Here is a 27,232-nt window from a genome sequence, read left to right as displayed (position 1 = left end):
TCCAAGCTCGCTCAACGGGATGGCCCCACGTAGGGTGCGACTCTTCAGCCCGCGCTCATTATCGATGTAAGACTGTAAGTTCGGGATGAGTGTTGGTCTTGCATGTTTTTGGCTTTTTTGGTTGGCCTCCCGGACTGATGATTGATGGATGATGGAATGCCCAGCCGGACAAACTCCCAAGATGAGAAGAGAGACTGAGAGAGAGTCGGCGACGTGGTGTGGACTCTGGCCGAAATGCGCTGTATGGGCATGAGTGAGCCTCCAACTGCTGTCCAACACTCATGTTAACAGTCCCAAGACATCAACTTTTCTCGACCGGCTGCAAAGATGCCTGGTATTTGATGACGATTGCGCAAGCTTTCATGATCGGCCACGTTTTTTCCTTTCTTTTTGACAGTTTCTGCTGGGTGGTCTTGTGAGTAATCAGATAATCACTTGAGTCTCTCCGTACTATGATAAACTTCCACCGTGTCAGTTCGCGCTGTTGACGTCGGCGCAATGTTGGATTGATGAAATTGGCCGTAGCATTTTAGCTTCATTGCCAAGACTGTCGCCTCGACGTGTTGAAGTAACCCTACTAGGGAGAGATGTCAGCAGCGATAAATCTGCGACAGTTCCGAGCCAAACGTCGGCGCGATGAACCGGATCTCCAGTCCAGGGCAGAAAAAAACAAAGCAAAGAGGAAGATGAAAGAAGAGCAGCCACCCGTAGCAAACATGGCAGCATGGCTCCCGTGCCGAATGTGACTTTGACCGGTTGATTCCGAGAGAGCAGACCAAACGTTCTGATCCATCGGGGCTCCAGTTCAGAGGCGAGGTCCCAGGTAATTATGTCATTCTGAATTCAGGGGCACAAGGACTCAGTGTGTACGGAGTAATCCGTACGAACTTTGCGGATACTGTGCAGTGTGTACTCTGCGTGGCACGGTGGCAGTGATGTAATTCGCTCTCGTTCAGGGTGAACTCACTGCCCAGTGTCAATTAGTATAATCAGACAGAGTGAGGCGTAGTGGCGAAACTTGCGAGTCGCCATCTCCGCCAAGAGACTGAGTGGGTGGATTGGTGGTCTTTGCTTTTCCGTTCCCTCTCCAGTGAGTCCGATCTGCGCAGATAAGACGATCATGTCTTGAGTCGAGTCTTGGTCACGCTGTCTGTGGGTGAAAGTGAGACTGATTCAGATGGTTGAAGACAGTCGTTAGGGTGCCAATGGACTACAAGTCTGGACGATGATGAATTAAGCTTACATCGCGTCAAATAGCCGCCCCCGAGAGTTTGTTTGACGTGGTCTAAGCAAGCCGACGGGTTCCCCAAGGATTGCTCGATTGCTGAGTTGCCTTGATTGTGCAAAAAGGGCAAAGAGGACTGCGTTTGCCGACGATAGAGTTTGAACCTAATTTGGATCGAAAGCATGAGCCACCTGGGGCAAGCCACCTGTTCATGTGGCTTTGATGCTCGAATGGCAACTGTGGCTGGTGGTTGGGACCCGAAGATCGCCCGAGTCATCAAGGAGCGTTGCAGCCTGGAGTTGCTCCCGTGTTCCCGGCGGGAGGGCAGGTATGGCCCGAGCTTCTTGTCAATGTTGAATGTCACTGTGGTCGGCCCCCACTGAACAAAACCTAATGAAGATTTATAGCAGCTTTCCGGCGAACAAGCTCCCTAAAAACGGCGGACTGGGGCAATTACAAGCCAATCAGCAAGGGCAAACCAAGGCAGTCCGCGCCGTTGGTCGCACCTTCCAGCGGCTGTGCACGTCACTTTCCAAAATCTAGAAACCGTCAGGCAGGAACGACCCAGAACGGGTATCGATTCACGGGTAGCGACAGGCAACGATCGGATTTGGCAAGGCTGAAGCAGCAGCTCCTGCTCATCATCTGCAACAAGTTGTATCTTACCTTTCTGGTAGGTACCTATCTCGAGTGCACACTTCTTTGTGGTAGAATCTTCCAACCTCACCCAATCGTTCTTTCCTCCTGACACTCTCGAAAAGCAAGACCAACTAACTTCGAGCTCAAGTTCCCCGCTTCTGCCTGGATCATGAAGCTCGCCCCACCTACTTCGATTTGCTGGACTTGATCATCACGTTCATCGACCCAACAGACATTGGTATTTCTCAGGTCTTTGATTCTCTTCATTCTATTCCAAGAGGAGGAGAATGTGTGGCTAATCTTCTTGTTAGTCTCATATTCACATTGACATTTCCGTACGTTCATAGAAACCGTGCATCAATACCTCGGCACACTACTGCCGCCCTTCAAAGATGTCACAGCCTACGCCATCGGCATCAGAGCCGTCAACATCGGTCATGAATGCGCCGGCAAATCCTCAGCCCAACTCTCCCTTCAACAGAGTTCCTCTCGAGGTTCTCATTCGAATATCTGATCAACTGGCAACTCCTGACTTGGGGAGCCTCCGCCTGACATGCAGGTCTATAGAGCAGTCCATGTTCAACACTTTCATGGGGGAGTTCTTTACTCAACGCCAATTCATGCTCACAGAATTCAGCCTACAGACCCTCATCGATATCAGCAAGTCACGGCTCAGTGATTGTCTGCACTACGTCATCATCGGCCTCAACACATTCACACGTCACTATTTTTCCCCAGGAGAGGAAGCCAAGGAAACTCGCTATCGCGAAGCCCAATCCGATCACTACACCCTAGTCAACAGCGGCCAAGATGTCTCTATGCTGACGGAAGCTTTCAGAAACCTTAGAAACCTCAAAACTGTTGGCATTCGTGACTACCACTCTAGTGGACGGAACTTTCGGGATGGCTTCAGCGTCGACTGGACGAGTTACGGCGCCACCACGCTCCAGCGGGAGACTGGGGTGAATCTTCTCCGTATACCTGTTGATGAGATGGTCACCTACACCAACAAAGTCTTTGTCACCCTTTTCACCGCACTTGGCAATGCTGGTGCCCGCCCCAGTGCCTTCGAACTGCTCCGCCACCAGCAAGGGGTGCCATCCGACGATGCTTTCAACCTCTTCACCAAGTACCTCAAGCCCAAGGTTGTCCCCGTTCTTGAGGGTCTCGAGACCTTCATCTGCGTTTTAAACGTAGCAACTGGTCCCTTCCGAGTCACTTCACTCACAGGCAGCACGGGCTCTTCCGAACGGCGTCGATACGACTATCTCCTGCGCCTCTTCTTAGGTTACATGCCTAATCTGAAGCATTTGCGGACAAACTTCGCACACCCAGGCCACAACACGGATGCTGTCGATGAATTCATTGACTGGCTGGGCACACCTGCCCTCAACCCTCCCTCTGAACCCGACGACAACCAGCTACCAACGCCTCCAGCTCCGGTGGCATTTTCTCACCTCGAAGAGATCAACTTGGGCTTCGTAGAAGTTGAACCGCGGCGGCTTCTCCAAGTCGTGCAAAAGTTTGCACCGACACTCAGGAATCTAGAGCTGTGGAAGGTAACGCTCCGGTCCCGTACAGGAGCCATTTCTGGTGATTACGACACGAGAAGTAATATCTCCATTGTCAACATGTGGGCCCGATTCCTTCAGAGTCTGCGTGACGTTCCCAACCTCGATCTGAATCACATCATGGTCGGCTGTCCTGCTCAGCGCATGTCTATGACGAGTGCCAGAGTATGGGTTCAAGTCACAGATGGGGTGCCTGACAAGTCCGTGGGCAGACGCGAGTACACAGGCATCGACTGGAGGCATTTTGTGGGAGAATTGGCCAAGCAAGTCATGGTGGATATCCCTCCCGAGTATGAGCGCAGCTCAGACTCAGACGACGAAGATGAAGAAGACATGGACGACGGCATCGACGACGACTTGGACGAAGACATGTTTGACGCGATCCAAGGTTAGTGAACACCTACTGCGGTCTTTTTCAGCCCATGGGAAACACCTTTATCCGAGCCCTGCGGTCCAGTCGACGTAGGAAATACTTCGGAGGCAGAAGCATAGGACGACGGAGCTGGCGAGAAGTGAACACTACATAACGGCTAACGACGTGATACCCGACCCAGAAGACATTATTGCAGAAGGCTACTTACCAGACGAGATTGAGGAAACGCTGGATGACTACGCAGACGCGATAGCCCACGAGCAAGGCTTTCATCAGATGATGTTCCAGTAGATGAGCGGGATATAGAACACAATCAGGCCCAGGCCGTATTCCAGTCCGACTCTTCCCATAATTTACATTCTTTGGGGCAACTGGTGAAATTTGATGGCTGAAAGGAACGTCCAGCCATTGAATCGAGCATTCTGAGATTTGCGTACGGTGATGTTGGCCATGTAACTGCTTCTCGTGGTGTAATGCGATGAAGGGCCTGGAATTGAGTTGGAAGGGTCCACCGTGTACATCTCTAGGCAGCTGGCCCGCCCAAGGAAGTCAATCAGGGTTGCAAAATGAATGAGCATGAAGCGATTCAGGTACCTCAGATGGCAGACTTGAGGTATACTGCAATTTGAAGCCAAGCACTTTCTCCAGGCAGGAGCTCCTCTAAAACTGAAGAGCATCGCAAGGGGGTTACATCATCAAGTACCTTGCCCAAGTACCTGACCTCAATTGAGGTGGTATGGTGTTCTGCCAGTGAGGTACGGACCACGGTGCCACGGTACCACGGGTAGGTAGTTAGGTACCTTGATGTTGAGACGGCACGTGAACTCGCGAGGTCCTCGAGCTGTCGCGGTGGCTCGTGCGCCAGGCACCAGCGGCGTTGGTGCCTGCAGGACCATGTTGGTTCAACCAGAAGGAGCTGAAAGCGTGCGGCACCTTCCCCCAGCTAGCACCCAAGGTCCCAAGGGTAACTCCAATTGGCAATGAGCTGACATGTTTTTCTGATCCAGAGTCAAAGGAGACACGATGAAATAAATCATCTCGACTCCCTTTCATCTTTTCGCCTTCCATCTTCACTTCTTTTTCATCTCCCAGCCGCCATCTCGGTCACTCAACACGGACGCCCCCCTGTCGTACGTTCGAAGCTTTGTTTCCCTTACTCAAGCCCCCTGTATCCGTAGCCGCACAACCTCCACATCCCGCCCACAATGTCCGCTCCAAGGAGATCGGGGAGATCAGCTGCAACAGCTACAAGCGCTGCCCCGACGATCCCTGCGGCCCAGCCATTGGCCGGCTCTGTCATCGCCATCAGTGGCACCTTTGACAAGAAGAGAGCGGACCTTGAGTCGTGGCTCTCCTCCCTTGGTGCAGGCATCGCCAAGTCAATTACCAAGAAGACTACCCATCTCATCACAACGCTCGAGGAATTCAAGGCTGTCACTACAAAGGTCGCTTCCGCCCAGAAGAATGGCATCTTCATCGTGACCCTTGACTGGGCCGAGAAGTGTGAGTCTCAGGGGTCCAAGGCCGCAGAGAGCGGCTTTGAGCCTGGCAAAACCGCAACGACCAAGGCAAAGGCCGCCCCGGCTGCAGCCACCAACGGATCCACAAAGAAGAATGGAGCTTCAGCGCAGTCCAACGGCTCTCAGCAGAACGGCTCGCAGTCACAGTCTCAAGCCAGCACTGCCACCAAGGCCAGTGGCGCCGGCAAGAAGCGCGCCAAGGCAGATGCTCAGTCTGACAATGACAGTGATGTCGATACCAAACCCGACACGAAGAAGCAGAAGGCTGCCGCCGGTGCCAAGGGCAAGAAAAAGACCGCTGATTCTGCTGCCGCAGCCGACGATGCTGACGACAAGACCGACGTGAAGAAGAAGGCTGCAAGCAGTGACGCCCAGACCGCCTCCAAAGGAATCGTGGTTCCTCTTGACGAGGGCTGCAAGGTCCAGGGAACTGTCTACATTGCACCCGACGGTGTCATCTACGACGCATCTCTGAACCAAACAAATGCCTCGAATAACAACAATAAGTTCTATCGTGTTCAGGTATGTGCACGCCAATTGATGTTTCGAGTCGAAGCTGCCATCTAACAATTTACACAGCTTGTCCAAGATGGCAAAACATTCAAAACGTGGACCCGCTGGGGCAGAGTCGGAGAATTTGGCCAGTCTGCCGTCCTCGGCAACGGTAGCCTCGACGACGCGTTGAAGAACTACGAGAAAAAGTTCAGAGACAAGAGCGGCATTGCCTGGGCTAAGCGCGCAGATCCTCCTAAGCCTGGCAAGTATGCCTTCGTAGAACGCAGCTACGAGCCAGATTCGGATGACGACGAGGACGACGACGAGGGGGCGCCCGGCGACGTCAAGAAGGAAGAGGACGATAGCGACGACGACATGGCAGACCCAGTCAAATCATCCCTTCCTCAACCAGTACAGGACCTGATGGGCCTCATCTTCAATCAGCAGTACTTCCGCGAGGCCATGACCTCCATGAACTACGATGCCAACAAGCTGCCCCTCGGAAAGCTCAGCAAGAATACGATTCTGAGAGGTTTCCAGGTGCTCAAAGACTTGGCCGCTCTGTTCAACGACAGCACGCTTGCCGACTCCGAATACCACATGTCTGTCCCGGCTGCGACTGAGCACTTATCCAACTCGTACTACTCGCTCATTCCCCACGCCTTCGGTCGCAACCGTCCGCCCGTCATTAGCTCTGGTGCTATGCTAAAGAAGGAAGTCGACTTACTCGACAGTTTGTCCGACATGAAGGTCGCGGCGGACCTTATGAAGGTTGATCGCAAGAACGCCGATGTCCACGCCGCCGACAGACAGTACCAGGGTCTCGGAATGGAGGAGATGACTCCCCTTGACCGCAAGAGCCCAGAGTTCACCCTCCTTGCCGAGTACCTGAACGGGTCCAAAGGCTCTACCCACGGTCACACCTACAAGGTTGAGGACATCTTCCGGATTGAACGACAGGGCGAGATGGAACGCTTCGAGAAGAGCGAGTTCTCTTCCATCAAGTCCGACCGCAGATTGCTGTGGCATGGCTCCCGAGTCACCAACTATGGTGGTATCCTCAGCCAGGGTCTCCGAATCGCCCCTCCTGAAGCCCCCGTTTCGGGCTACATGTTTGGCAAGGGAATCTACCTTGCAGATATGTCAAGCAAGTCAGCAAACTACTGCGCCTCCTATAACTCAGGAGGCCAAGCGTTGCTGTTGCTTTGCGAGGCCGAGCTTGGAGACCCGATGCAGAAGCTCACTAATGCGAGCTATAACGCGGGCGATGATGCAAAGGCGGGCGGTATGTGGTCCACTTGGGGCCAGGGTAACACCGGACCGAGCAAGTGGAAGGATGCTAGCTGTGTCAACCCGGACCTCAAGGGTATCCAGATGGTGAGTACAAACAGCACTCCAATTGCGCAACGATCCTTTACTAACGATTTCGCAGCCCGATGTGAGCACCAAGCCAGGCCCGACCAATGTTCCAGGCGCATACCTTCAGTACAACGAGTACATTGCCTATGATCTTGCCCAAGTCCGCCTCCGCTACTTGTTCCGCGTCAAGATGTGAGGCATCTTCAATAAATCTAAGAGCGTGGCCTGAAATTAAAAAGGTATCAAGACCCTTGATATAGGGTAGCATATTTGCACAAGATCTGGCCTAGGTAAGAGGTCTTTAGTTTTTACTTCTTAATCACTGGCAACTGGCGTTCGATGTAGCTAGGTATTCAAAAGGACCGACTGACTTGCTAGTGATCTTGGACATTGCCTGCTTGCCCATGGCCATCCCATGTGAATATACTGTTGCGATATCCGACATCATCATGCTTATGGATGACTGACTATCCGCCAAAACATTGATTGTGATCTTGTGTATTCGACGACTTCGAACATTTAAAGTCTGCATGGAGCTACTGACTATCAACTCTCCGCCCGCCTAGACCTCTGCCCTTCAGACTCAACAAGATCCTCCATCTCACCAGCATCTTTCCCACGCGACCCCTCCACCTGCTCATACACCCTATCCAACCCCCAAATAGTCCACACCACCCACCCCAACACCGCAAACTCCATCAACACCGTCATGAACAAATAAATCGTCGTATCCCCACTCACCGCACTAAACCTCTTTTCCCCGGTACTAACATACGCAATCGTATACGAGATCCGAACCACCATGAATGGGAAACACCCCGTGAAGCCAATCATGGCGCGCCTCTCCGCTTGGGGTATCCGCTTCCACTCTTTAGCTAGGAGGGCGAAGAGGAGGACGCCCCAGAAATAGAGCGCCGCAAAGAGGCCTACTCCTGCTTTTGTGAGCGCGCCTGGAGCCATGGCGTTGGATGTTCTTTTGGCGGCGAGAATGTAGTCTGCGATGGAGATGCCTAGGCCGGCGTAGCAGATGAGTTCGGGGATGCGGAAGTGCCATGGTGTAAGGACCTGGGTGAAGGAGTTGCTGTGCGTGGTTGATCTGTTAGCACTCATGCCCTGTCTGGAAAGGCAGTTGGCTCAAGATGATGGGAGGAGCTTACACCCTCTTGAGTAGATCAAGCAACACAAACGTCAAGAAGACGAGACCCAAGGACTCGCAGACGAATATGGCGGCCCAGACTATGCGCGACGAGTTTGCGAGTGTGCCTAGCATGCAGCTGGCGCCAACGATGCGGATGGTGGAGATGAAGGAGATGCCGAACCAGCCCATTCTCTTTTGGATGCAGAAGAGGATGCCGAAGGACAGGTAGAGGAGGAAGACGATGATTTGGGCGATTGCTACGCCGTCGCGGTAGCGGAAGGGTCGTGTCATTGTTCCTATTAATTGGTATCGAGGCGCCGTGAGGTTGATTTTGTGTAACAGGAGGAGAATAACAGTGATACCATTCGACGCGGAAGATTAGGTAGTCGAGTAGAGGTTTATTATCTTTGAAGTAGTCAACTTTCTTTTGTAAATACGATGCCTACGATCATATAAGCTAACATCGGGGTGGATCTTCGGGGTAGATCCGCGATGCCCCCCGGCTCACGTCTGGGAGGCCGCTCACGGGGACCCATTTTACTTGTTAAGCGAGTGCGAGTGCGCTATTCACACCAGGCATGACGGTGCTGGGGTCGCTTGGGTTTCTACTGAGATCCAATAGTAAGCGCCAATATATACCAAGACATATAGTAGGATTTGATCTGCCAGTCTGCTTACGGTTCAGCCCCTTTGATGATGAGCAGATCGTCTGCTCAGCCCTGCTGTAGGGCAGGCAGTAAGGGGCTTTGAGGCCCTAGTACATCAACCTTCAATCGTTCATCATACCTAGGCGAGTATACCCTTAATAAGGTGAGGCAAGTTGCTTGGCAGCATCGTCCAAATAGTTGAGAATCACTGCCTGGAATCACCTGAAAAAGTTGGGGTGACAGCTGGCGACTTTGGATGAAAGGGCAGTGTTCTAAATACTGGGCCGCCTTCTGAGTCAGTCTGATGGTGCACCAGCAACTACCTTGGGTTTTTGGAGACTTCGCTCCCATGTTCTAGCCAGGACAGGCAGGTTTTCGGCGGAATGGTGTTACTTAGTAGACATGGCTAATGCTTAAATGCGGATTTAACACTTACTTTATCTGTAGAGACTGGAATTTATAACCACGCGAAGACTGCTGTGCTATTTAGGTAGACACAAAATGGATGGGCCCAGCAGCTACTTCGGCAACGTACACTTACATGTACCTTATGAAGTCATCGCAACCGTAGCCCGCGGGGCACTCGGGCGCCGGACTTAGGCCCCACAAGTAGAAACTCTAAACTCTAGACGCCGGCATTCCACTCAAGCATCAACTTCCACTTCTCAACATTACAACCCCATCTTCGAAATCCTTGCCAAAGTAATTGCCAGTATTCCAACCTCCGAGAACTGCTCAGACTTGCGCAAAACAATTCATACTGCTATAGACTCAGCCGTGCCTTTTTCAAAATCAATCGCGCAACCGTGATGCTCTGCGACGTTTGGGAGCCCAGCGATAATTGGACCGGCATATCTGACCAAGCGCGTAGAAAGAAGTTGCAAAACAAGCTTAATCAGCGCGCCTATCGTCAGTCATGCCCTGGAAGGATTCCATATTCCAGTGAGCTCACCTTTTGCAGGTAGAAGACATGGCAGGAAGGGCGACCAGACATCATCAAGCCCAGGAGAAGGCCAGGGCGTGATCTGCACAACGGTCAAAGAAATAGTGACCAAACAGCATGAAGCGACTAATCGAGGAGGGACAGCTTTAACCGACGAGAGCATATTGACTACGCTATCGGCAGGGTGTGAGCTCATCAGGTGTCCTCGACGACAAGCTTTAGCTCGAACACGCATCCAACAGGTGTACGAAGACTACTCCCTCCGCGCTCCCCGGCCAAAAGCTTTGCATACACTCGTACGGCTAAGAGTCCTCGCCGCGCTCGCTCACAATGCCTTCTGCATGGGGTTTCCTCCCGAAGGCCTATGCCGAGCAGACTACATCTCACCATACAACTCCAACGGCCCCCTGGTCCTCTCTCAATCACGCATAGCCAGTCCAGCCCTACAGCCCACACCATTACAAAGGATCGTCCTCCATCATCCCTGGATCGACCTTTTCCCTTTTCCCCGACTCCGGGATAACGTTCTTCTCGGGATTGCCGGGGGAAGCTTGGACGACGACGACTTGTGCGCTGATATATTGGAGGTCAAGGACGAGGATCTAAACGATAAGCCTTCGCTGATCGTATGGGGCGAGCCCTGGGACTGGAAGGCGTGGGAAGCTAACGCGAAATTTTTTAAGAAATGGGGATTCTTGGTAAAGGGGTGTCCGGAACTGCTGGAGGCTACGAATTCGTGGAGAGTGAAGCGGGGTGAAGAGATGTTTGTATTTGAAGTCTGAGATCGGACTGAGATCGTTGATACGCGGATATTAAGAGAATCAAATGATGCCATCTATGTTTTGTCATTGTTTTGTTCGTTGTCTTTAGCGTCGGAAAGTTTCAATGTTTCCTCATTCAGGTTTTTGTTTTCTGCTAAGGCAAAAACCCCTCAACGACGACGTCAACTTATCACTGACTCATAGAGTTCGAGGGTAACTACTCGACTATCAAATGCGCTCAGTTGCTAGAAAGGTAATTTCTACAAAATAGTCAGGCCGCGCGCCTCGTTGGCCCGTGGGCACGCGATATGAAATAGGAGTTTGATCTCCGCAGCCAACTCCGCCATTTCTCCGCGTCTGACTTGCCTCTCCTAGCCAAACCTTGTTTTCGGACTCTCAAATCTCTCTTTCTATCAATCATCAGCAACAAGTATACTGTCTAGTTCGAAAGAAACCCCCGTCAACTCATCATGGCCCGCAGATCGAAACAAAAGTCCTGCTTCGCTTGTGTGGAGGCAAAGAGGCGCTGCGATCAGACTCTTCCAGCCTGCTCGCGGTGTCTGGACAAGGAAGTCAGTTGCACGTATGCGTCTGTCCGGCGAACTAGACAGGCGCCGATATCAAGCCATGTCAGTTCGAGATTGGAAACCGGATGGGACATTGAAGCCTCGTGGCCGGGGAGCGGCATCGGTGATATCGGGGTCGTGCTGGACGACGCCCTTTTTGCTCCGGCATCCGCACCTGGGCCGGCCGGTACCGCCGCAATGACGATGACAACCGCGGCGTCTTCCTCCTCCGCTACAACACAGGCTGACTCCGATTGCGCTTCGCGACCGGTGGATCCTAGTGCAGAAGGGTTGAATTGGTTCCTCCAATCGACGTCCTGGGCCATCGACTACCAGCGCCAAGCCCCAGTGTCAATTCCGCCAGCCGCGGCTTTTACCAATTTCGTCCGTGGTTTGCAATCGTGGCTCGTCCGCTTCCTTCACAAGGGGTACAATCCCTTCATCCATCAGCACCTTTACTCCGAGACGACTATGCCACAGTGTATCCAGGACGCATACGCAGCCATTGCTATAGCGCAGACAATCACCCCAGATAACGAGCACGTCGTTGACGCGGTGTCGTCTAATTACATCATGACGCTCTTAGCCGCCAACTCCGCAGAGGAAGCATCGTTTCTCCCGCTCCTCTCGACGAGGGAACACCTAGCACGCACACAGGCTCTTTTGATCCACTTGCTCTTGTGTCTCTTCTCACCTTCGATACCTCGGAGGAGCAAAGCGGAGAACTTGATAGATACCCTGCGTCTCTGGGCTCGTCAACTATGGGGGTCCGCAGCACTAGATGCAACGACATCGCCCATGATGTCGAGGTCATGTATGAGTCAGTCCGTGGAAACGGACGTGGTTACGAGTCTGTATCAAGCCTTTATTCTCTCAGAGTCCATCCGTCGTACGTTTCTACTCACGAGTATGGCTACCGGTGTATATACAAGCCTAAAGGAGACTTGGACCCACGACTGTGCCGGTGACGTCTGCATTACTCTACGCGGGGAGCTCTGGGAGGCTTCATCGCCTGCCCGCTGGGAAGCCGCCGCGCGCAAAGAGGATCCCTTGTTTCTTCACAGCTTGAAAGGGCAGTCTCTGGTGGCACGAGGGGTTCGGGCTGCCGAGGTAGATGAGTTTGCGCGGCTGATGTTTACTCTTCTATGGGGATTGGAAAAAGTAGATCATTGGGTTGTGAGCACTGGAGATTGTGTTTCTGTAGACTATGGAACCTGTGTTTGAGCTTTAAGAAAGTACGAATAGTATTTCACGAGACTCCAACAGCTGATTACTTAGGACCATGGTTGAAGACGTGGCAGCCCAAGCGCATGAAGCTGTGCATTCACTTCCTCTGTGGCGTTGCGCCATAAACCCGTGACTTGTTCCTCATTCAACGCGACTGGATTCGGGTTTCCAATCTTTCCACCGGGAAAGACAAACTTGCCCTTGTATTTGGAGGAATCCTGGCGGACTTCCTGAGAGGCAGCTGCAAAGACGGGTGTAACAGCACCCTGCTCTGGGGAAATGAACGTCCAGCGCGCAATTGTCTTTACCAAGCTCGGATTGATCGAGAACACCCCCTCGGTGGCAACCTCACCGGGATGTACCGCAATGGAAAGAATCGACAGCTTCTGCTCGTCCATTCGCTTCTGTAGTTCTTGAGCGAAGATGAGATTAGCAGCTTTGGATACGCCGTAGCGGGTCGTATCGAAACCGAATATGAAGCGGCCGAGATAGCGCCATTGCCATGGGGGTGACGGGATTGGGTTACGGAAACAGTCGGGAGACGTGAAGTTGAACTGGAAGCTGCTTGGGACCATTGCTGTTTGGGCACTTGAGCTCATTGTAATCACTCGGACGTCGGCGTCTTTGTCCTGGAGGGCGTTTTTCAGCAGGGGAAGCAAGCGCTTGGTGAAAAGGAAGGGGCCAATGAAACTGCAATAGTCAGTATAGGTAATGATAATGGCTTTTGACCGATTGAAGCAGAGATATATACTTGGTAGCCATGTGTACCTCCCAACCAGGCCCAACAAGTTCCGTAGAGGTTGTTGCCGCGGCAGCATTATGGACTGGATGATGTGCGTGTAAGTAGAAAGCGGAATTGAGGACAAGATTTAGTTGTGAGACTCACCTAGTATATCCACCTTGGACTCATTCTCCTTCAGCTTCTCGGCAGCAGACGTTACACTCCGGATATCGGTGAGATCCATCGTCATCCACTGCAAATTTCCGGAGTCGATATCAGGGTGAGCGTCCAGAATCTTCTTGCGTGCCTCAATAGCTTTTGCTTCAGAGCGGGCGGTGAAGTAGACTTTTGCGCTCTTCTGTGCGAGAAGCCTCGCTATTTCGCGACCTATATCGCTGCTATTGACCGTGTCCTGTCAGAACCCGCCTCGCGGGCGAGATAATCACATGAGTTGAGGATAGTTGCTTCACCTACTTTCCACCCGTAACAACGGCAATCTTTCCTTTCAGACTGGGAACATTGTTCATTGGGCTCCACTGCTGGATCATTTTGAAGAGATGATGTTGGAGATGTTACTTAACGGAAGGCGGTAGTCAGGAGAGCTTGGAGTTTGGAAGAGTCGCAAGTTTCAACTAAAATTGGCCTGAATTTGTCACGCATTGAAATTACAACGGCGAAAATGAGAACTTTCGATCGCCATTTATACTTGATACCTCCTGGTGACGTTACTGGATTGGAATTGAAAAAGTCATCTCAATGCTCTAGATCTAAGGTAGTTTAAGGTCCGAGTGCCCCGAGGCTGAACTTTGTTGGAGTGCGCTGGTAGTTTCTCCGTCCGGCATTGTTATAAGCTTATGAGATGGAATAACCTTGCAATTCTTGTCGGGGCCGACTCTTAATGACGCCGCTAAACACATCACGAAATACAGCGGAGTTGCTTCGGAGCACCGGCGGAGGAAGGGTGGACGGACAGCGGAGGAAAGTGGGTACCCTATCCGACTTCCAAGTTCAAGTGAAGTAGAAGACCTGAAGCATCATGTGATAAGAATGAGGTACGAAGTCTGCACAGAATGTTCTGGTCTCGATACATAAGTATGAACGACCTCTCCGTGATGACTATCTCTTTTCAGAATCAGCGCATCACAATCCTATCTCCGGCGTCCTCCGGGACCCATTTTGTATTTCAACTCACATCTAGAAGTTCCACTTTGCCTACGTCTTTGGAAAGAGATGCTTCTTCCACAACCGGCTCAAACTCTCCATTGGAAAGTAATCAGCCCCAACGTCATGATCACTGAAGGGGCTGCTTCAGGACGAGCTTCCCGAAAGCTCCTTGCTTGGACACCGATGCCATCTCTTCCAGCGCCTCTTCTCCAGTACCCTCAAACACACGTACGACGGGGACTTCAAATCCTTTCCGTAACTCTTCACTGCCAAGTCGAGAGCAGCCCACATGTTGGCGGCCTTCTCAGGTTCTGCGGGAATGACATGGCGATCGCCAGGGACCTCAAAGACAATTTCGTAGTCTCGTGTTCCGAGGACAGCTTCTATTGGCGGACGCTGCGCGCCCGCTGCGTTGACCCAGGAATACTGAACGTCGCCGGCGATGCCGTAAAGGGCATCGAGGAGCAGCTGACTTGACTCTGGCGACCCCGACGTCTCGAATCCCCAGACGCGAGAGCGGCCTGCTTTGATGACTGATTGTTTGACCTTGTCTGAGACATTGGCGTCCTTGTAATCAAAACATTCGGTTGCACCGAGTCCTCGAAGAAGATCATGACGGGAAGGAGATGCCGTGGTGATGATGTTGGTGATACCGCTGGTACGGGCTAGCTGAATGGCGGACAAGCCGACGGCCGTTCCTCCACCTCATACAACTAGCGTGCCCCCCACTACGTGAGAGCTAGATCCTGGGAGGGGAAGTTCGAAGTTGTTGTACAACGCGTCGCTGGCAGTGTGGCTGACGGTGGTTATGGCTGCGGCGTCGGAGTGGGCTATATTCTCAGGGACTTTGAAAAGGCCAACTTTGGGGCGTGGAGAGGCGCGGCTTATGAGAGCCGTACTCCTTGGATTGGTCTCCTTGGGGAACAGTCTGCCCGGCCACGATGTCGCTGACTTCGAACTCGGAGTTGACAAGCGCGGAACAGTCTAGGATCTGTCCGCAGAAGTCGGTTTCAGGGACAGAGCTTCGGTAGTTGAGAAAGTGTACTATCTTGAGATCCGCAAGGTTGACTCTCGAGTAGAGCACGTCGATTAGAATTTCGTTGTCTCGTGCTGTGACCCGAGGAAGATCTCGTCAAGTAGTGACTTGTCCGTCACTTTCGACGAAGAGAGCAGTACCTAACATGTTTGGAAAGGGCTGCAAGACACAGCCTTGTGAAGGTAGAGAGAGGTGCCGGTTAACTATTTCACACAATGCTCTTAACGCACTAGAAGATCAAGAGCAGGTAGTTTCATTCTAACACTCGGAGACGCATCTGCGGAAAGAATGTTCCGATGTCAAAATTCCTCAAAGTCCGCCAAGCCCGCCTCTCTATCGTCGGGCTACACTCCGTGTGAAAGTTGGACCGATTACGACGGCCACAGCCACCTTCAGATCTCAAGCCTTGCTGGGCGGGAGTTTAGTCGAAAGTCCGCAAACCATGTCGGAGTTTGAAAAACGCTACAGATCCGAATCTGAGCTATGCGGTATTACAATTATGTTTTTGGCTTACACCGGCATGGAACCGTAGTGAGGTAAGACATCTATGAGTGGCACTTCATGCTCAAAGAATCAATGGGAGAAGAGCCGGGTTTTGCGTCATGATGTTTCCAAGCAAGATGGGTTGAAATTTTTTAATTATTGAGAACTAAGTAGTTTTCCAAACAATGCTTATGGCAGGGTTGATACACTTCAATGGTTACCTATTTCGTGTAGTGTTAGGTCCAGACCGAATAGGCGATCGATGATGGATGAGAGAATGTCATATGGGTAGTCTTTGGCATCTTGTTTGGTGTTAGACTGACGCAAAAGCTTCTAGACGTCCACATCTAGGCCTTATTCTCTTAGGTGCCCATAGCCTTAGAAAGGACTAGGCTTTTTGGGAGCCGGCTCGCCGAATATAGGATCCTCATCCTCCGGCACACCGTTCCCAATTCCATTATCCGCCTTCCACTCATCGGGTTCATCATAAGTCTCCTCCGAAATCCAGTTCCTCGAATGTGGAGGTCGGATAGGCTGACGCTCATTAGGCCACCAGTACGCCCTGCGATAGCCATTGAAGAATTTCATGCTCTCCTCCCTAATGTTGTCATCAAATCGGCACATCTCATAGTCCCAGGCGGCCATGTCGATCCAGTGGAGGCTATGATCGCACTGATGCTTCTTACACATGTCCAAGGCCTTGCCAAATTTGACCCATTCAGGCGAAAGGGGTGGCGCCGATTTCCTACACCATTCGCCGGCGAGTTTTGGGAGACCGCCTTTGAGGCGCCATTTGGTTTCTAACAAGCAGTATTGGATGCAGGTTGGCAGTCTGTCGACTCTGACGGTGCGTCCAGCAGTGCGTTTGGGGGGCTTGGCGAGGACTGCCATGGGGGCGAGGAGGATGGCGAGGACGGTGGAGAGCTTCATTGTTGCGGTTGTGTGTGCGTTTATTTTTGTGTTTGCTTTCGGGGCCAGGAATATGATGGTAATCGGAGTTACTTGATGCTTCGAGATGATTAGTAGTTGGACGTTAGGCAGGAGAAGACGGAAAATACGTACGTTTTTGGATATGGTGTAATGGGTGAAGGTCAAGCTCAGAGTGGTATTTGAGAGATGAGCAAGAGTCTGAGATATAAAGAATTGATAGGAAGAAAGCTCTGGTGTTATGCTAGTCTCAAGGCTATCTCCGAAAACTCACATGGGAAGGGAGGTCGTGAAAGCAGAGCGGTCAGGTCGAAGGTTTTAAGAATTCTGCTTACGCTGTGGCTGGAGGACAGAAACCGTGAAATCTAAATGGTGGCATTTCGGAGATGTCTTAGTTAGACCACGATGCTATTAAGTGGTTTAGCCCAGCTGTTAGGTTCTTCGTTGGACATTCTTCGATGGATGTCAAGGTTCATATCTTTCTGATCGGGTATCATCTTTGCGTAATCAACGTAGGTCGTGGGACGGGTAGAGATTGTGATGATTGTCAGATCAGCAGCAAGGGCTACTGATGATCACTCTTGGTGCAACGACTCAAATTTTGTTACGTGCCTGAAAACTATACCATCGAAAGTTCCACATAACCGCAGCCGAAGAGGTCAAAACAGTCGAAGTTCTTGTTTCCCTGCACAAGCCTCAAAGCACACACCCTGGAACGTCTTGTGGCTCTTGCCATCAGTAGCCACCGCCGAACAACAAGTCTTGTCCCTTCTCGCACACTTCTTGCCCTTGCTATTCTGGCAGTCTTTATCAGAGTCACACACGTCCTGACAATATTGCCCATCGAATGCGCCACAAAACGGGTCCCCTTCGACAGGCTCCATACAATCACACAAATCGTCTTCGCCGGCGCCACAGCTTGATCCGCTGACGATGGGATCTTGACAGCTTTCGAGGAGGGAGACGCCCGCTTTACAGGTGTGTGGTTCGAGACAATGGCCTGAGTGGCAGTTGAAGTTTTCTGGGCACTATGGCCATGCTCGGCTCAGTCATCTCATATCGAAGAGAGTGTGTTGTGTTAACGAAAAGTCTCACCTTGTTCCCACACTTGCCGCAGTTCATGGGATCGCTCTGGAATGCGTCTTTGGGCAGGCACTCGGAGTTACAGCAAACTGTGCCCTGGCCACACTAATCGCATAGTCAAATCAGACTTCGAAAGCAGTTTATGACCCTTGTCTCCAACCAGTGAACGTGCATCATCGAGTGTAACTTACCTTGCTACCGCATGTTCCGCAGTTCTTGCCATCACTTCGCAACTGCATCGTACTTATACACTGAGAATCGCAGCAAGCTTGACCGTCACCACACTGAGGGTTGCATCAAGTTTTAGCAAATGAGGAGCTTCTAGGACGACTCTCTCAACCACATGTGATCGAACAAGAAGACATATGAGGGATGCATTAACGTACCTTGACACCACACTTGCCACAGTTGTTGCTATCAGTCTGGAAGCTGGCCGAGGGGATGCACTTCGAGTTGCAGCAGCTTTCCTTGTCGCCGCACTAGCGAAGGATCAATACATCAGTCCCAAGACCATATATCAGGCTACAAGATGGCAAAAAGACCACAAAACTGACCTTGTTCCCACACTTCCCGCAATTGCGGACATCAGTTGACAGGTCAACACACTCAGCCGTCTTACCAGTCTTGCAAAACGTCTTGGGCTTTTCGCATGTCTGGCAGAGGGTATCGCAGTTCGGAAAGACGAGTTTGAGAGGCAGACAGAGTACCGAGCAGAGGGCGCGCAGCTCGTTGGTTGATCCGGTGTCTTTGGAGAGCCCTTGAGCGTCTGGTATAATGTGTGAGTATGTTTAAACGTAGAGCTTGGGTGGGCGAGAACTGAATCGAGCGCTGAACTTACAGATCCCTATGCTAGCAATGGTGAGCCAGATTGCAACTGAGGTTAAGAGTCTCATGATCACTGCTGGAACTGGGGAACTCGAAAATGTCTTGCGACTGTTCTATGAGGCTAAGCACGTATTCTTTTGAAGAAATGAGATCAAATGACTACCAGGTATGTCCAAATATCTTTTATAGTTTTGCTGGCTGTACAACTTTTACCTTACTGACCGACTTTTCCTTTGTGACATACTACACCGTGAGGCAGATATTCACAAGTACGATGTTTACCATGTGAGTAGTGGTACTGTACTTCAGAATCTGTCTCCTCGAGTAACGCCTTCATAAGTAGTAACTGGCAACTGCAACCCATCGCGGTGCCTTACTGGGCCTTGGATAGGTTGTCTCGACGCTCGTCGAACCAAGAAGTCTCAGCAGTGATCAATGACCAATACAGACGAGTTGTTTCGGTCAACATGTACCACATAGCCAGACCAATAGTCTCAGATACTGTTACTTAATCAAAAATCTGGGCTGGTTCTTGGCTTAAACCCAAAGCCTATGGCTCACAAGCTTCAGAACCCATCGGCAATCTCGCAATATGACAAGACTAGCATCAGAAACTTGCCGACAGATAAGGTGTGGCAACGCAATGGGACCAAGCATGTAGATCTACAGCTAAATCCATTTACCCTTTTGCTGAAATTCAGCTGATCGCCTAGTCTTGGCAAAGCCGTTTGATAACCTTGGAATCTGGCCGTTGGTCAACTTCGCCAAGGCCAAGAACATCCCAAGACTACCAAGCCTTGGGCAAAGTCACAGGTGGAGAGGAGGGCGTCAGCGCAGCAAAGGACCCCTCAACGCAGCCTGGATGGTACTTTGAGAGATTCTCCATCCTCTGGCCGAGTTGCGAGTTGGCGGGTACCCGGCTCTGTTGTTGTATGTATGATGACGGTGTCGTGACCAAGTATTAAAGGCAAAGTAGACATTCTGCATGCCCCAACCCCCGCGAGACCGGCAGACAGACGCTTGACAATGGAGTCAATGCCATCATCCAAGACGCGGGTACATGCAAAGTGCCGTAATACAAGCTCATGGGAGGAGGCAGGACAAGCAAAATTCAAGCTTTACGTGAAACAATCTGGAGACGAAATAAAGAGTGAGACGGGCCAGACGGATATTTCGAGGCTCAGGCTGTAGCAGCGACTCTGATCATCATCGCGAGCACGTCGCTGGTGTAGTGACTGCTGTTGCAGTGTGCTTGTGTTGGAGAAACATGGGGCCACCGGCCAGGTGTCTCACCCCAGCTATGCTAGATAGGTGTGCTGCCGCAAACGTGTGAGCGTCCTGTAGTTTCCTCCAAGGAAGGTCTAGCTCACGCTACAAGTGGCGTAGTGTAGCCGTAGACCGACAATAGCAACACATCTTAGACCGTTCCGAGGGGCTGGTTCGGGGCGATGGCCGATGGTGCCAGGTGACGGCGTGGAGAGTGTCAGTGAGCATGATTTGGATTCTTCACGACGCCATACACGAACGCGATGGGGGCTCGACGACTCCAGGGACCACGGCGACGGCTTGGCGACAAAGTTTTGTTGCCAAGAGCACACGAGGAAGGACTACTCAATAGTGGTGTTTTTGGCCCGAGCGAGCGTGGAACGAAAGAACCCAAAAGCTGAAGGGGGGACGGAAGGACATTCTGGGTTGAACCTCCTACGTCACTTGGCCTGGTCCACACCATCTTGCGTGGTCGTGAGAAGCCAAGCGCTTGGCGGCTCCACCGAGAAGATTATGACCGTGTCAGACCATTCGAGGTTGCACCTGGTGAACAAGAATGACAAGAATTAGAAGCTTGAGCTCGGCGTTGGCGAGGACGTTGGTTTTAAACAGTTCGGATGAGTAGGGGGAGCAGCCGCCAGGAGCGACAATTTGATCTCGGATAGGACGCACGCAGATACGGGCGCCGGGCGCGGGGTGATGGGCGACAGGCAGCACATATGAGGAAAACCGACAGAAGGGATCAGCATCGCGCTTGGATCGTCGACGCGCCCCCTCCATGTGCGATGTAATGTCTCTCGTCCCCTCGTTCTGGTCTGTGTGTGATAGGTTTGGGTTATGCGAGCCTGCGGGCCTGCGTCTTCGGGATTGCGGGCTGCAAGCTTCGGGGCTGTGAGTGGTCAATTGAAGGCAATGTGGGATAATGGGGTTCAATGGGGATTCCTGGGGTCTAGAATGCCTGGGTCCAGTGTCGGTCATCCCACGTCGGAGCTGATCCAACGTCGTTGTCGTAGGACAAGAACCGCCAAGGGCCGCCAAGTAGAGCCGGCGCAAACGGAGTCGCAGTGGTGGGTAGCTAGGTCCCAACTGCAGCCCACGGTGTAAGATACGCGCGAAGCATTGGGAGCAGGCCGAGGGTTGAATCACTGTCGCCTTTCTGGTTGATCAGGATGGGTCTATTTCTAGAGGGTTCGGTATAAATGGTATGTAGGCTGGGCAGGACTGCCAGAACCCACATTCCAACGTGGATGGAGGGTTGCAGCGGTTGCAGAAATGGGAGGGTAGGTATCGCATTCCTCGCTTGCAGTCGGAATAGGCTTGCTTTTTCGTCTGCCCATCTCCGGAGCGGCACGGCGATGTTCGCCGACAATTGTAGCCCGGAGGTTGGAGATGTTTCATACATCGCCCGCGTCGACAGCACGCCGTCGAACCTCGGTCCCCCCTAATCCGACCGTCTAATTCTGCCTAGCTAGGCGTTTTGATATGCGAGATGGTGATAGATGGTGTGAAAGATAGCGTATGACTGATGGCGCGGGCGAACTGGTGTGGTAAAGGTCGGATTCTTGGCAGCGGTCGGAGTTGGGCGAAAAGTGACTGAATGTGGCGTGCCGTGTTGCCATCCGGTCTCGCCATCTCGCTCCGCCCGGCGGAACGCGAAGCCAGCGTATGGCTCCGGCTTTCTTTGGGTTCGGGGATGGATTCGATAAGGTCTCGTGGCCTTGTTGCAAGCATCTCCCATACTAAAGAGACTGGTTAGCTGACGCGTAGGGTACACGTGATATCAAACCTTGCGAAGAGTCAGAGTTGAGCCTCTCTCAGCCTCAGCTTTCGGAGATATACGATGACTAGGTTTGGCATGTCGTTCTGGGGTGCTAGTGGAAGTTCGGCATCTGGGAGGAAGCGTTGTTGAAAAGATCACGTTGTTTCGGAATCTTTTCTGTTGAGGTGAGGCCGAGAGTTGTTCCATTTGGCTGGAGCATACAGCGGTACCTTCCCACTCGTACCTATGCGTGGCCAGGAAGGTGCAACGCAAACAGCCAAACAGCGACACACATCGTTCAGTTTCAGCGGCTCTCAGTGGCCGTTGTGGGCTTTTGCGGCAGCCAAGGCGCCATGATTCGTGCCCCTGCGACCACCCTACAGCGGATAGTCGCGGCAAGTCCGCTGAGGCGCGTAAGTACCAAGGCTGTGCATCTTGGCTGGCAAGGTACCTCCACCCGCTATAACCAGTTGCCACTCCTGCCACCAGAGTGCTGAACCACGAGCCAAGAAAGAAGGAATCCAGTGGCCAAGAGATGACAAGCCAATCACACAACATGCTCAATTGGACAGTCCAGAATTGCCATTGGTTCATCGCATCGAATAACTGTATTCGCCGTGCGGCGGCCAATGGCGTCACTGGCATCAATGGGGTTCGTTCCATTCCATTGCCTCCATGTCAAAAAGGTAAGGTATGAGCTGCAGAGTCACACTCAATTTTCAAATATGTGTGCACTACTCCGTAGAAACTTTCAATCTGTTTGCAGCTGCCATGGTCCATTTATATTGTAGCGCTTTGCCTGGTGTTTCTGCGGAGAGGCTTAACTGCACATCATCTTCCTGCACACAGTTGGTCGGTTCACCCAAATGGCCCGTACAAGCAAGCAAATCTTCAATTTCGCATCAAGAATTTGTCATACTATCAGAAACAAGAAATTGTGCTTAACTTGACAAGTACCTACCTCATTGAATGCATTACATGTCCCCGGGCCTCCCTCCGGTCCTTCTCCAGTGTTCCTTCTTTCCCCTGTTCTTTCCCTACCTTAATCCGTGCCCCACCGCCGGACCCCACTTCCTCTGAGTGCCCCACTTCCGTCCACGCCGCTTCCCGCCAAGAGCTCCGCCAAGGTCATCGTCACCCGAGGACCACCACCCAACCGGACCGTCTTCGCTCTCAGTCCTTTTTCTGCCTTTTCCAACTCCAAACCAAAGCTCGCAGGAAACTGGAACGGTCTCCAAAAGCCAAGAAGCTCACCACCCGCCAAGTTCAGCCAAGTCAAGCTTCCATGTCTACCGCCTTGGTAACACCATTCGCGCCCAATCACACTCTTTCAGTCGGCACAATGACCGAATACCTTTTTTTCTTTTACAAGCTCTCGTGCCAATGTTTCCATCACGAAAACGCCCCTCCAGGACGGGGGGCGTGTTATCATATGCCCAGACCTTGGCATCTTTCACAGGTTTTTCTCTCTCTTTCTTTCACTTCCCCAGTCTGACGCTGATGACCTTGTGGGTTACGAGGCACAAGCTTCCAAACTTTTTCGAAACCCTGCGCATTTTCAAGTCTACCAGTCTTCCGGCTGTCAGTCTATAAAGGTAGCCTTGTCCCCCTCAACCTTTGTGGACTCAAACTCTAGATCTGCCGGTCAACCAGCTTCCCCTCAATTTTCTTTCCAGCCACACAGCGGAAGAAGAAGCCTTTCCGGGTCACCAAGCCAACCATCCATTTTGACCTCATCCTCGAGAGGCATCACCACCACCTGCCTCCGGTCTCAACTGCTACAGCCGACTTAAACTTCTTTCCACCCACCACCTCGATCGTGAATGGAAACATCCTACATCTCATCGACGTCGCCAGCTCAGACACGACACAATGTCTGGTGACTACCCAAAGCACCCCTTCCTGCTGACGGTCCAAGAGACCGCTCAGGCGCTCGGAGTTGACCCCGATAAGGGATTGTCTTCGCAGCAAGTCCAGCAGGCTTCGGACAAGTACCCTCCCAATGAGTTCGAAGTCGGCGAGTCGGTGCCATGGTACACCATTCTCAGCAAGCAGCTATTCAATGCCATGGTGCTCGTTCTCGTCTTTGCTATGATTCTCAGTTTCGCCATCAACGACTATATCGAGGGTGGTGTCCTTGCCTTTGTTATTGTCGCCAACGTCACAATCGGTTTCTGGCAGGAGTACCGCGCTGAGAAGCAAATGGACGCTCTCCGCACTCTGTCTGCTCCCTCTGCCAATGTTCTCCGCGACGGAAAGACTAAAGTCATCCCTAAGTAAGTACGCGCAATGCGTCAACGCGCAATTACCCCACTTTCTCTCATCTTGGCTACCTTGGCTCTTAGCCGCCTTCCTTATTTCCTCTTGGCAAACATGCTAACCATATCAACAGCGCCGAAGTTGTTCCCGGTGACATCATCCTTCTCAAGATGGGCGATACCGTGCCCGCCGATATGCGCATGTTCGAGGCTATGAACCTGTCCTGCGATGAGCAGTCTCTTACCGGTGAAGCTCAACCTGTCGACAAGACTACCGAAGCCAACATCATGGTCCCTGGCACCGAGAAGAAAGCTACCGAAGAGGGCGAGGTTGGCATCGGTGATCGTCTCAACATCGCATACGCCACTACTATTGTTCGCAAGGGCCGTGGTCGTGGTATTGTGGTTGCTACCGGCATGCAAACTGAAGTTGGAAAGATTGCCGCATCCACACAGAAGAAGACTCGCAAGCCTGGTCGCTCCATGAACTACAAGAAGTACGGCAAGCGTCAGCCTGTTGTTGGTCTTTCCAGACGTGTCTATGATGCTGTCGGCAAATTCCTGGGTCTTACTGAGGGTACACCTCTGCAGAAGAAGCTGGCTGCGCTGGCTTACCTGCTTTTCGGCTGCGCCATCATCTTGGCCATCATTGTTTTCGCCGCCCACAAGTTCGATGTCACTGGTGAAGTTATCATCTATGCCGTTTCCCTCGGCATTGCCATCATTCCCGAGTCCCTCGTCGCGTAAGTGTTGATAACCACGTCGGTATCCCCAACTCCAACTAACGTCTTTCAGCGTCCTCACAATCACCATGGTTGTCGCCGTGACCGTCATGCGAAAGTCCAACGTCGTCGTCCGAGACCTTTCTGCCCTCGAGGCCCTTGGTGGCGTTACCAACATCTGTTCCGATAAGACTGGAACCCTTACACAGGGTGCTATGATCGTCCGCAAGGCCTGGCTTCCATTCTCACACACATACACCGTCCGCGACTCTCAGAGCCCCAACGACCCTACCAAGGGCCGCGTTACCCACTCTGAATCCAAGGAGCAGGAGAAGGTTGTTGATGAGGCTCCCAAACGCGATTACGATCAGGAGAGATCCGCCGCTGTTCTCAAGTTCGACGTCCCTGAAGAGAAGCTCCAAAACAAGCAGCCTGCTAAGGCGCCCGAGGCCGAGAACGAGGCCGAGATGACTCCACGCCTCAAGGCTTTCCTCCTGTCTTCCGCTCTTTGCAACCTGGCCACTGTACGATACGACGAAGAGGAAGCCAAATGGCAAACCACTGGAGAGCCTACGGAAATTGCCCTTCAAATCTTCTCGCACCGCTTCAAGCTCGGAAAGAAGTCCCTCGAAGGTCTTGGCTGGAAGCAGCTTGCTGAATTCCCCTTCGACAGCTCCATCAAGCGTATGTCCGTCGTCTACGACATTCCCGCGAACGACGAGACTGCCGATATCTGGGGTCCCGAGAACAGTTTGGTCTTCACCAAGGGCGCCGTCGAGCGCATCCTGGATCTTTGCACACACATTGGCTTCGGCGATGACAGACAGGAGCTCACCGACGCCTTGAAGGAAGATGTTCTCAACCAGATGAACGAGCTGGCCTCCCAGGGCCAGCGAGTGCTCGCCATTGGCTGCCGCGACTGGAATGGCAAGTTCACCACCAAGCAGGCTGACGTCGCCCAAGAGAAAGAAGATGCTCTGCGAACTGAAGTTGAGCAGGGCCTCACTCTACTGGGTCTTGCCGGAATTTACGACCCTCCCCGCCGCGAGACCAAGCCGTCCATCGCTGAATGTTCATCTGCTGGCATCAAGGTCCACATGCTCACTGGTGACCATCCCGAGACAGCCAAGGCTATCGCCAAGGAAGTTGGCATCATCCCCAAGAACCTGGGTGTTCTCCCCGACGAAGTTGCCAGAGCGGTTGTGCAGAAGGCTACGGATTTTGACAAGATGACCGACGCTGAGATTGACGCCATGCCCGAGCTTCCTTTGGTCATTGCCCGCTGTGCTCCCGATACCAAGACCCGCATGATCGATGCTCTCCGTCGCCGCAATGCCTTCATGGCCATGACTGGCGATGGTGTCAACGATGCCCCCTCATTGGCTCGTGCTGACGTCGGTATCGCCATGGGCTCCGGATCCGATGTTGCCAAGTCGGCCTCCAAGATTGTTCTCACGGATGACAAGTTCAACTCCATTGTTTCCGCGATTCGCCAGGGCCGTCGCATGTTTGACAACATTCAGAAGTTCATTCTCCACCTTCTCAGCTCCAATGTTGGCGAGGTTATCCTTCTGTGCTGTGGTCTTGCTTTTCGCGATGGTGCCGATCTGTCAGTCTTCCCAATTTCTCCTCTCGAGATTCTCTGGATCAACATGGTCACCTCGTCCTTCCCCGCCTTTGGCCTTGGTCGTGAGCAGGCCGCCTCCGATGTTATGCGCAAGCCCCCTCAGAACAAGAAGCGCGGTGTCTTCACCAACCAAATCATCATCGACATGATTGTGTACGGTATCATCATGGGTGCCTTAACATTGGCAACTTTCATCATCGTCGTCTACGGAGCCAACGGCGGAAACCTGGGTTCCGAGTGCAACAAGACCTTCACCGAGGCATGCAGACCCGTCTTCCGTGCCCGCGCTGCTGTCTTTGCCGAGCTCACCTGGATCATTCTCATTTCTGCCTGGGAGTTCAAGAACCTTCGTCGCTCCATGTTCCGTCTCAACCCCGACAGCAAGAGCAAGTTCCCGTTCTTCAAGGACATTTACGACAACAAGTTCCTGTTTTGGGCCGTCATCATTGGTGCCCTGTCCGTCTTCCCCGTCATCTACATCCCGACTCTCAACACCACCCTCTTCAAGCACATTGGAATCACCTGGGAGTGGGGCATTGTCGTCGGATTCACTCTCCTGTACGTCGTTGGTGTCGAGGCTTGGAAATTCGTCAAGCGCACCTTCAACCTCCTCGACGATCACCAGGTTGTCCGCGGTGCCTTCAGCCAGGGTGGCGAAGACGAGGGTCGCGACTTCAAGAAGACCATCACATTCAGCTCTTTCAAGAGTTGGCACTCTTTCGGCCGCAAGGATACTGGCGAGTCGACTGGCCGCCGTAGCCGCTCCCAGCACCGCACCAACACCAACCTCTCGGGCGATACCCACACCGCTGATGCTTCCCCGAACAACAGCAATGACGAGAAGGGCCGGATGGCCGGCGGTGAAGTCTGAGCGGCATTCTCAATTTTATTGTTTTT

At 52.4% G+C, this 27,232-nt stretch overlaps 11 protein-coding genes across 11 annotated transcripts; 5 read left to right on the top strand and 6 right to left on the bottom strand.

Moving 5' to 3' along the window:
- Positions 1 to 1,867: 1,867 nt before the first annotated feature.
- Positions 1,868 to 4,454, top strand: BDP55DRAFT_677339 (F-box domain-containing protein). The gene is made up of 3 exons (XM_060575888.1): positions 1,868 to 2,113; positions 2,176 to 3,823; positions 3,990 to 4,454. The coding sequence occupies exons 2-3, from the start codon at positions 2,257 to 2,259 to the stop codon at positions 4,097 to 4,099; spliced, it is 1,677 nt and encodes a 558-aa protein (XP_060425055.1). The 5' UTR covers positions 1,868 to 2,113; positions 2,176 to 2,256; the 3' UTR covers positions 4,100 to 4,454.
- A 559-nt stretch (positions 4,455 to 5,013) lies between these two features.
- Positions 5,014 to 7,378, top strand: BDP55DRAFT_636270 (poly polymerase catalytic domain-containing protein; the record flags this gene model as incomplete). The annotated part of the gene is made up of 3 exons (XM_060572865.1): positions 5,014 to 5,850; positions 5,908 to 7,200; positions 7,256 to 7,378. The coding sequence occupies 3 exons, from the start codon at positions 5,014 to 5,016 to the stop codon at positions 7,376 to 7,378; spliced, it is 2,253 nt and encodes a 750-aa protein (XP_060425054.1).
- Positions 7,379 to 7,728: 350 nt separating this feature from the next.
- Positions 7,729 to 8,611, bottom strand: BDP55DRAFT_732657 (uncharacterized protein; the record flags this gene model as incomplete). The annotated part of the gene is made up of 2 exons (XM_060579974.1): positions 7,729 to 8,263; positions 8,340 to 8,611. The coding sequence occupies 2 exons, from the start codon at positions 8,609 to 8,611 to the stop codon at positions 7,729 to 7,731; spliced, it is 807 nt and encodes a 268-aa protein (XP_060425053.1).
- A 1,019-nt stretch (positions 8,612 to 9,630) lies between these two features.
- Positions 9,631 to 10,746, top strand: BDP55DRAFT_677331 (uncharacterized protein). Its single transcript, XM_060575887.1, has 2 exons — positions 9,631 to 9,876; positions 9,929 to 10,746. The coding sequence occupies exons 1-2, from the start codon at positions 9,777 to 9,779 to the stop codon at positions 10,690 to 10,692; spliced, it is 864 nt and encodes a 287-aa protein (XP_060425052.1). The 5' UTR covers positions 9,631 to 9,776; the 3' UTR covers positions 10,693 to 10,746.
- A 742-nt stretch (positions 10,747 to 11,488) lies between these two features.
- On the top strand, positions 11,489 to 12,494 carry BDP55DRAFT_677329 (uncharacterized protein). The gene has a single exon (XM_060575886.1). It carries the CDS (start codon positions 11,709 to 11,711, stop codon positions 12,459 to 12,461), a length of 753 nt encoding a protein of 250 aa, XP_060425051.1. The 5' UTR covers positions 11,489 to 11,708; the 3' UTR covers positions 12,462 to 12,494.
- A 17-nt stretch (positions 12,495 to 12,511) lies between these two features.
- BDP55DRAFT_697170 (short-chain dehydrogenase/ reductase) lies at positions 12,512 to 13,733 on the bottom strand (the record flags this gene model as incomplete). The annotated part of the gene is made up of 4 exons (XM_060577655.1): positions 12,512 to 13,154; positions 13,216 to 13,288; positions 13,351 to 13,583; positions 13,660 to 13,733. The coding sequence occupies 4 exons, from the start codon at positions 13,731 to 13,733 to the stop codon at positions 12,512 to 12,514; spliced, it is 1,023 nt and encodes a 340-aa protein (XP_060425050.1).
- A 743-nt stretch (positions 13,734 to 14,476) lies between these two features.
- On the bottom strand, positions 14,477 to 15,532 carry BDP55DRAFT_697169 (uncharacterized protein; the record flags this gene model as incomplete). The annotated part of the gene is made up of 5 exons (XM_060577654.1): positions 14,477 to 14,589; positions 14,610 to 15,018; positions 15,061 to 15,179; positions 15,211 to 15,477; positions 15,505 to 15,532. 5 exons carry the CDS (start codon positions 15,530 to 15,532, stop codon positions 14,477 to 14,479), a joined length of 936 nt encoding a protein of 311 aa, XP_060425049.1.
- Positions 15,533 to 16,246: 714 nt separating this feature from the next.
- BDP55DRAFT_719282 (uncharacterized protein) lies at positions 16,247 to 16,798 on the bottom strand (the record flags this gene model as incomplete). The annotated part of the gene is made up of 1 exon (XM_060578433.1): positions 16,247 to 16,798. One exon carries the CDS (start codon positions 16,796 to 16,798, stop codon positions 16,247 to 16,249), a length of 552 nt encoding a protein of 183 aa, XP_060425048.1.
- Positions 16,799 to 17,296: 498 nt separating this feature from the next.
- On the bottom strand, positions 17,297 to 18,833 carry BDP55DRAFT_677327 (uncharacterized protein). Its single transcript, XM_060575885.1, has 6 exons — positions 18,717 to 18,833; positions 18,433 to 18,644; positions 18,265 to 18,357; positions 18,070 to 18,162; positions 17,891 to 17,983; positions 17,297 to 17,823 (listed from the first exon to the last, which is right to left on the bottom strand). The coding sequence occupies exons 1-6, from the start codon at positions 18,769 to 18,771 to the stop codon at positions 17,455 to 17,457; spliced, it is 915 nt and encodes a 304-aa protein (XP_060425047.1). The 5' UTR covers positions 18,772 to 18,833; the 3' UTR covers positions 17,297 to 17,454.
- Positions 18,834 to 20,491: 1,658 nt separating this feature from the next.
- On the bottom strand, positions 20,492 to 20,947 carry BDP55DRAFT_636262 (uncharacterized protein; the record flags this gene model as incomplete). The annotated part of the gene is made up of 1 exon (XM_060572864.1): positions 20,492 to 20,947. The coding sequence occupies one exon, from the start codon at positions 20,945 to 20,947 to the stop codon at positions 20,492 to 20,494; it is 456 nt and encodes a 151-aa protein (XP_060425046.1).
- Positions 20,948 to 23,600: 2,653 nt separating this feature from the next.
- Positions 23,601 to 27,206, top strand: BDP55DRAFT_561452 (potassium/sodium efflux P-type ATPase; the record flags this gene model as incomplete). The annotated part of the gene is made up of 3 exons (XM_060570082.1): positions 23,601 to 24,004; positions 24,121 to 24,729; positions 24,782 to 27,206. The coding sequence occupies 3 exons, from the start codon at positions 23,601 to 23,603 to the stop codon at positions 27,204 to 27,206; spliced, it is 3,438 nt and encodes a 1,145-aa protein (XP_060425045.1).
- Between the last annotated feature and the right edge of the window lie 26 nt (positions 27,207 to 27,232).

Source organism: Colletotrichum godetiae, assembly GCF_030913485.1.
Source record: "Colletotrichum godetiae strain CBS 193.32 chromosome Unknown BDP55scaffold_51, whole genome shotgun sequence".
Classification (NCBI taxonomy): domain Eukaryota; kingdom Fungi; phylum Ascomycota; class Sordariomycetes; order Glomerellales; family Glomerellaceae; genus Colletotrichum; species Colletotrichum godetiae.
This window is presented reverse-complemented; position numbering and strand designations above follow the sequence as displayed.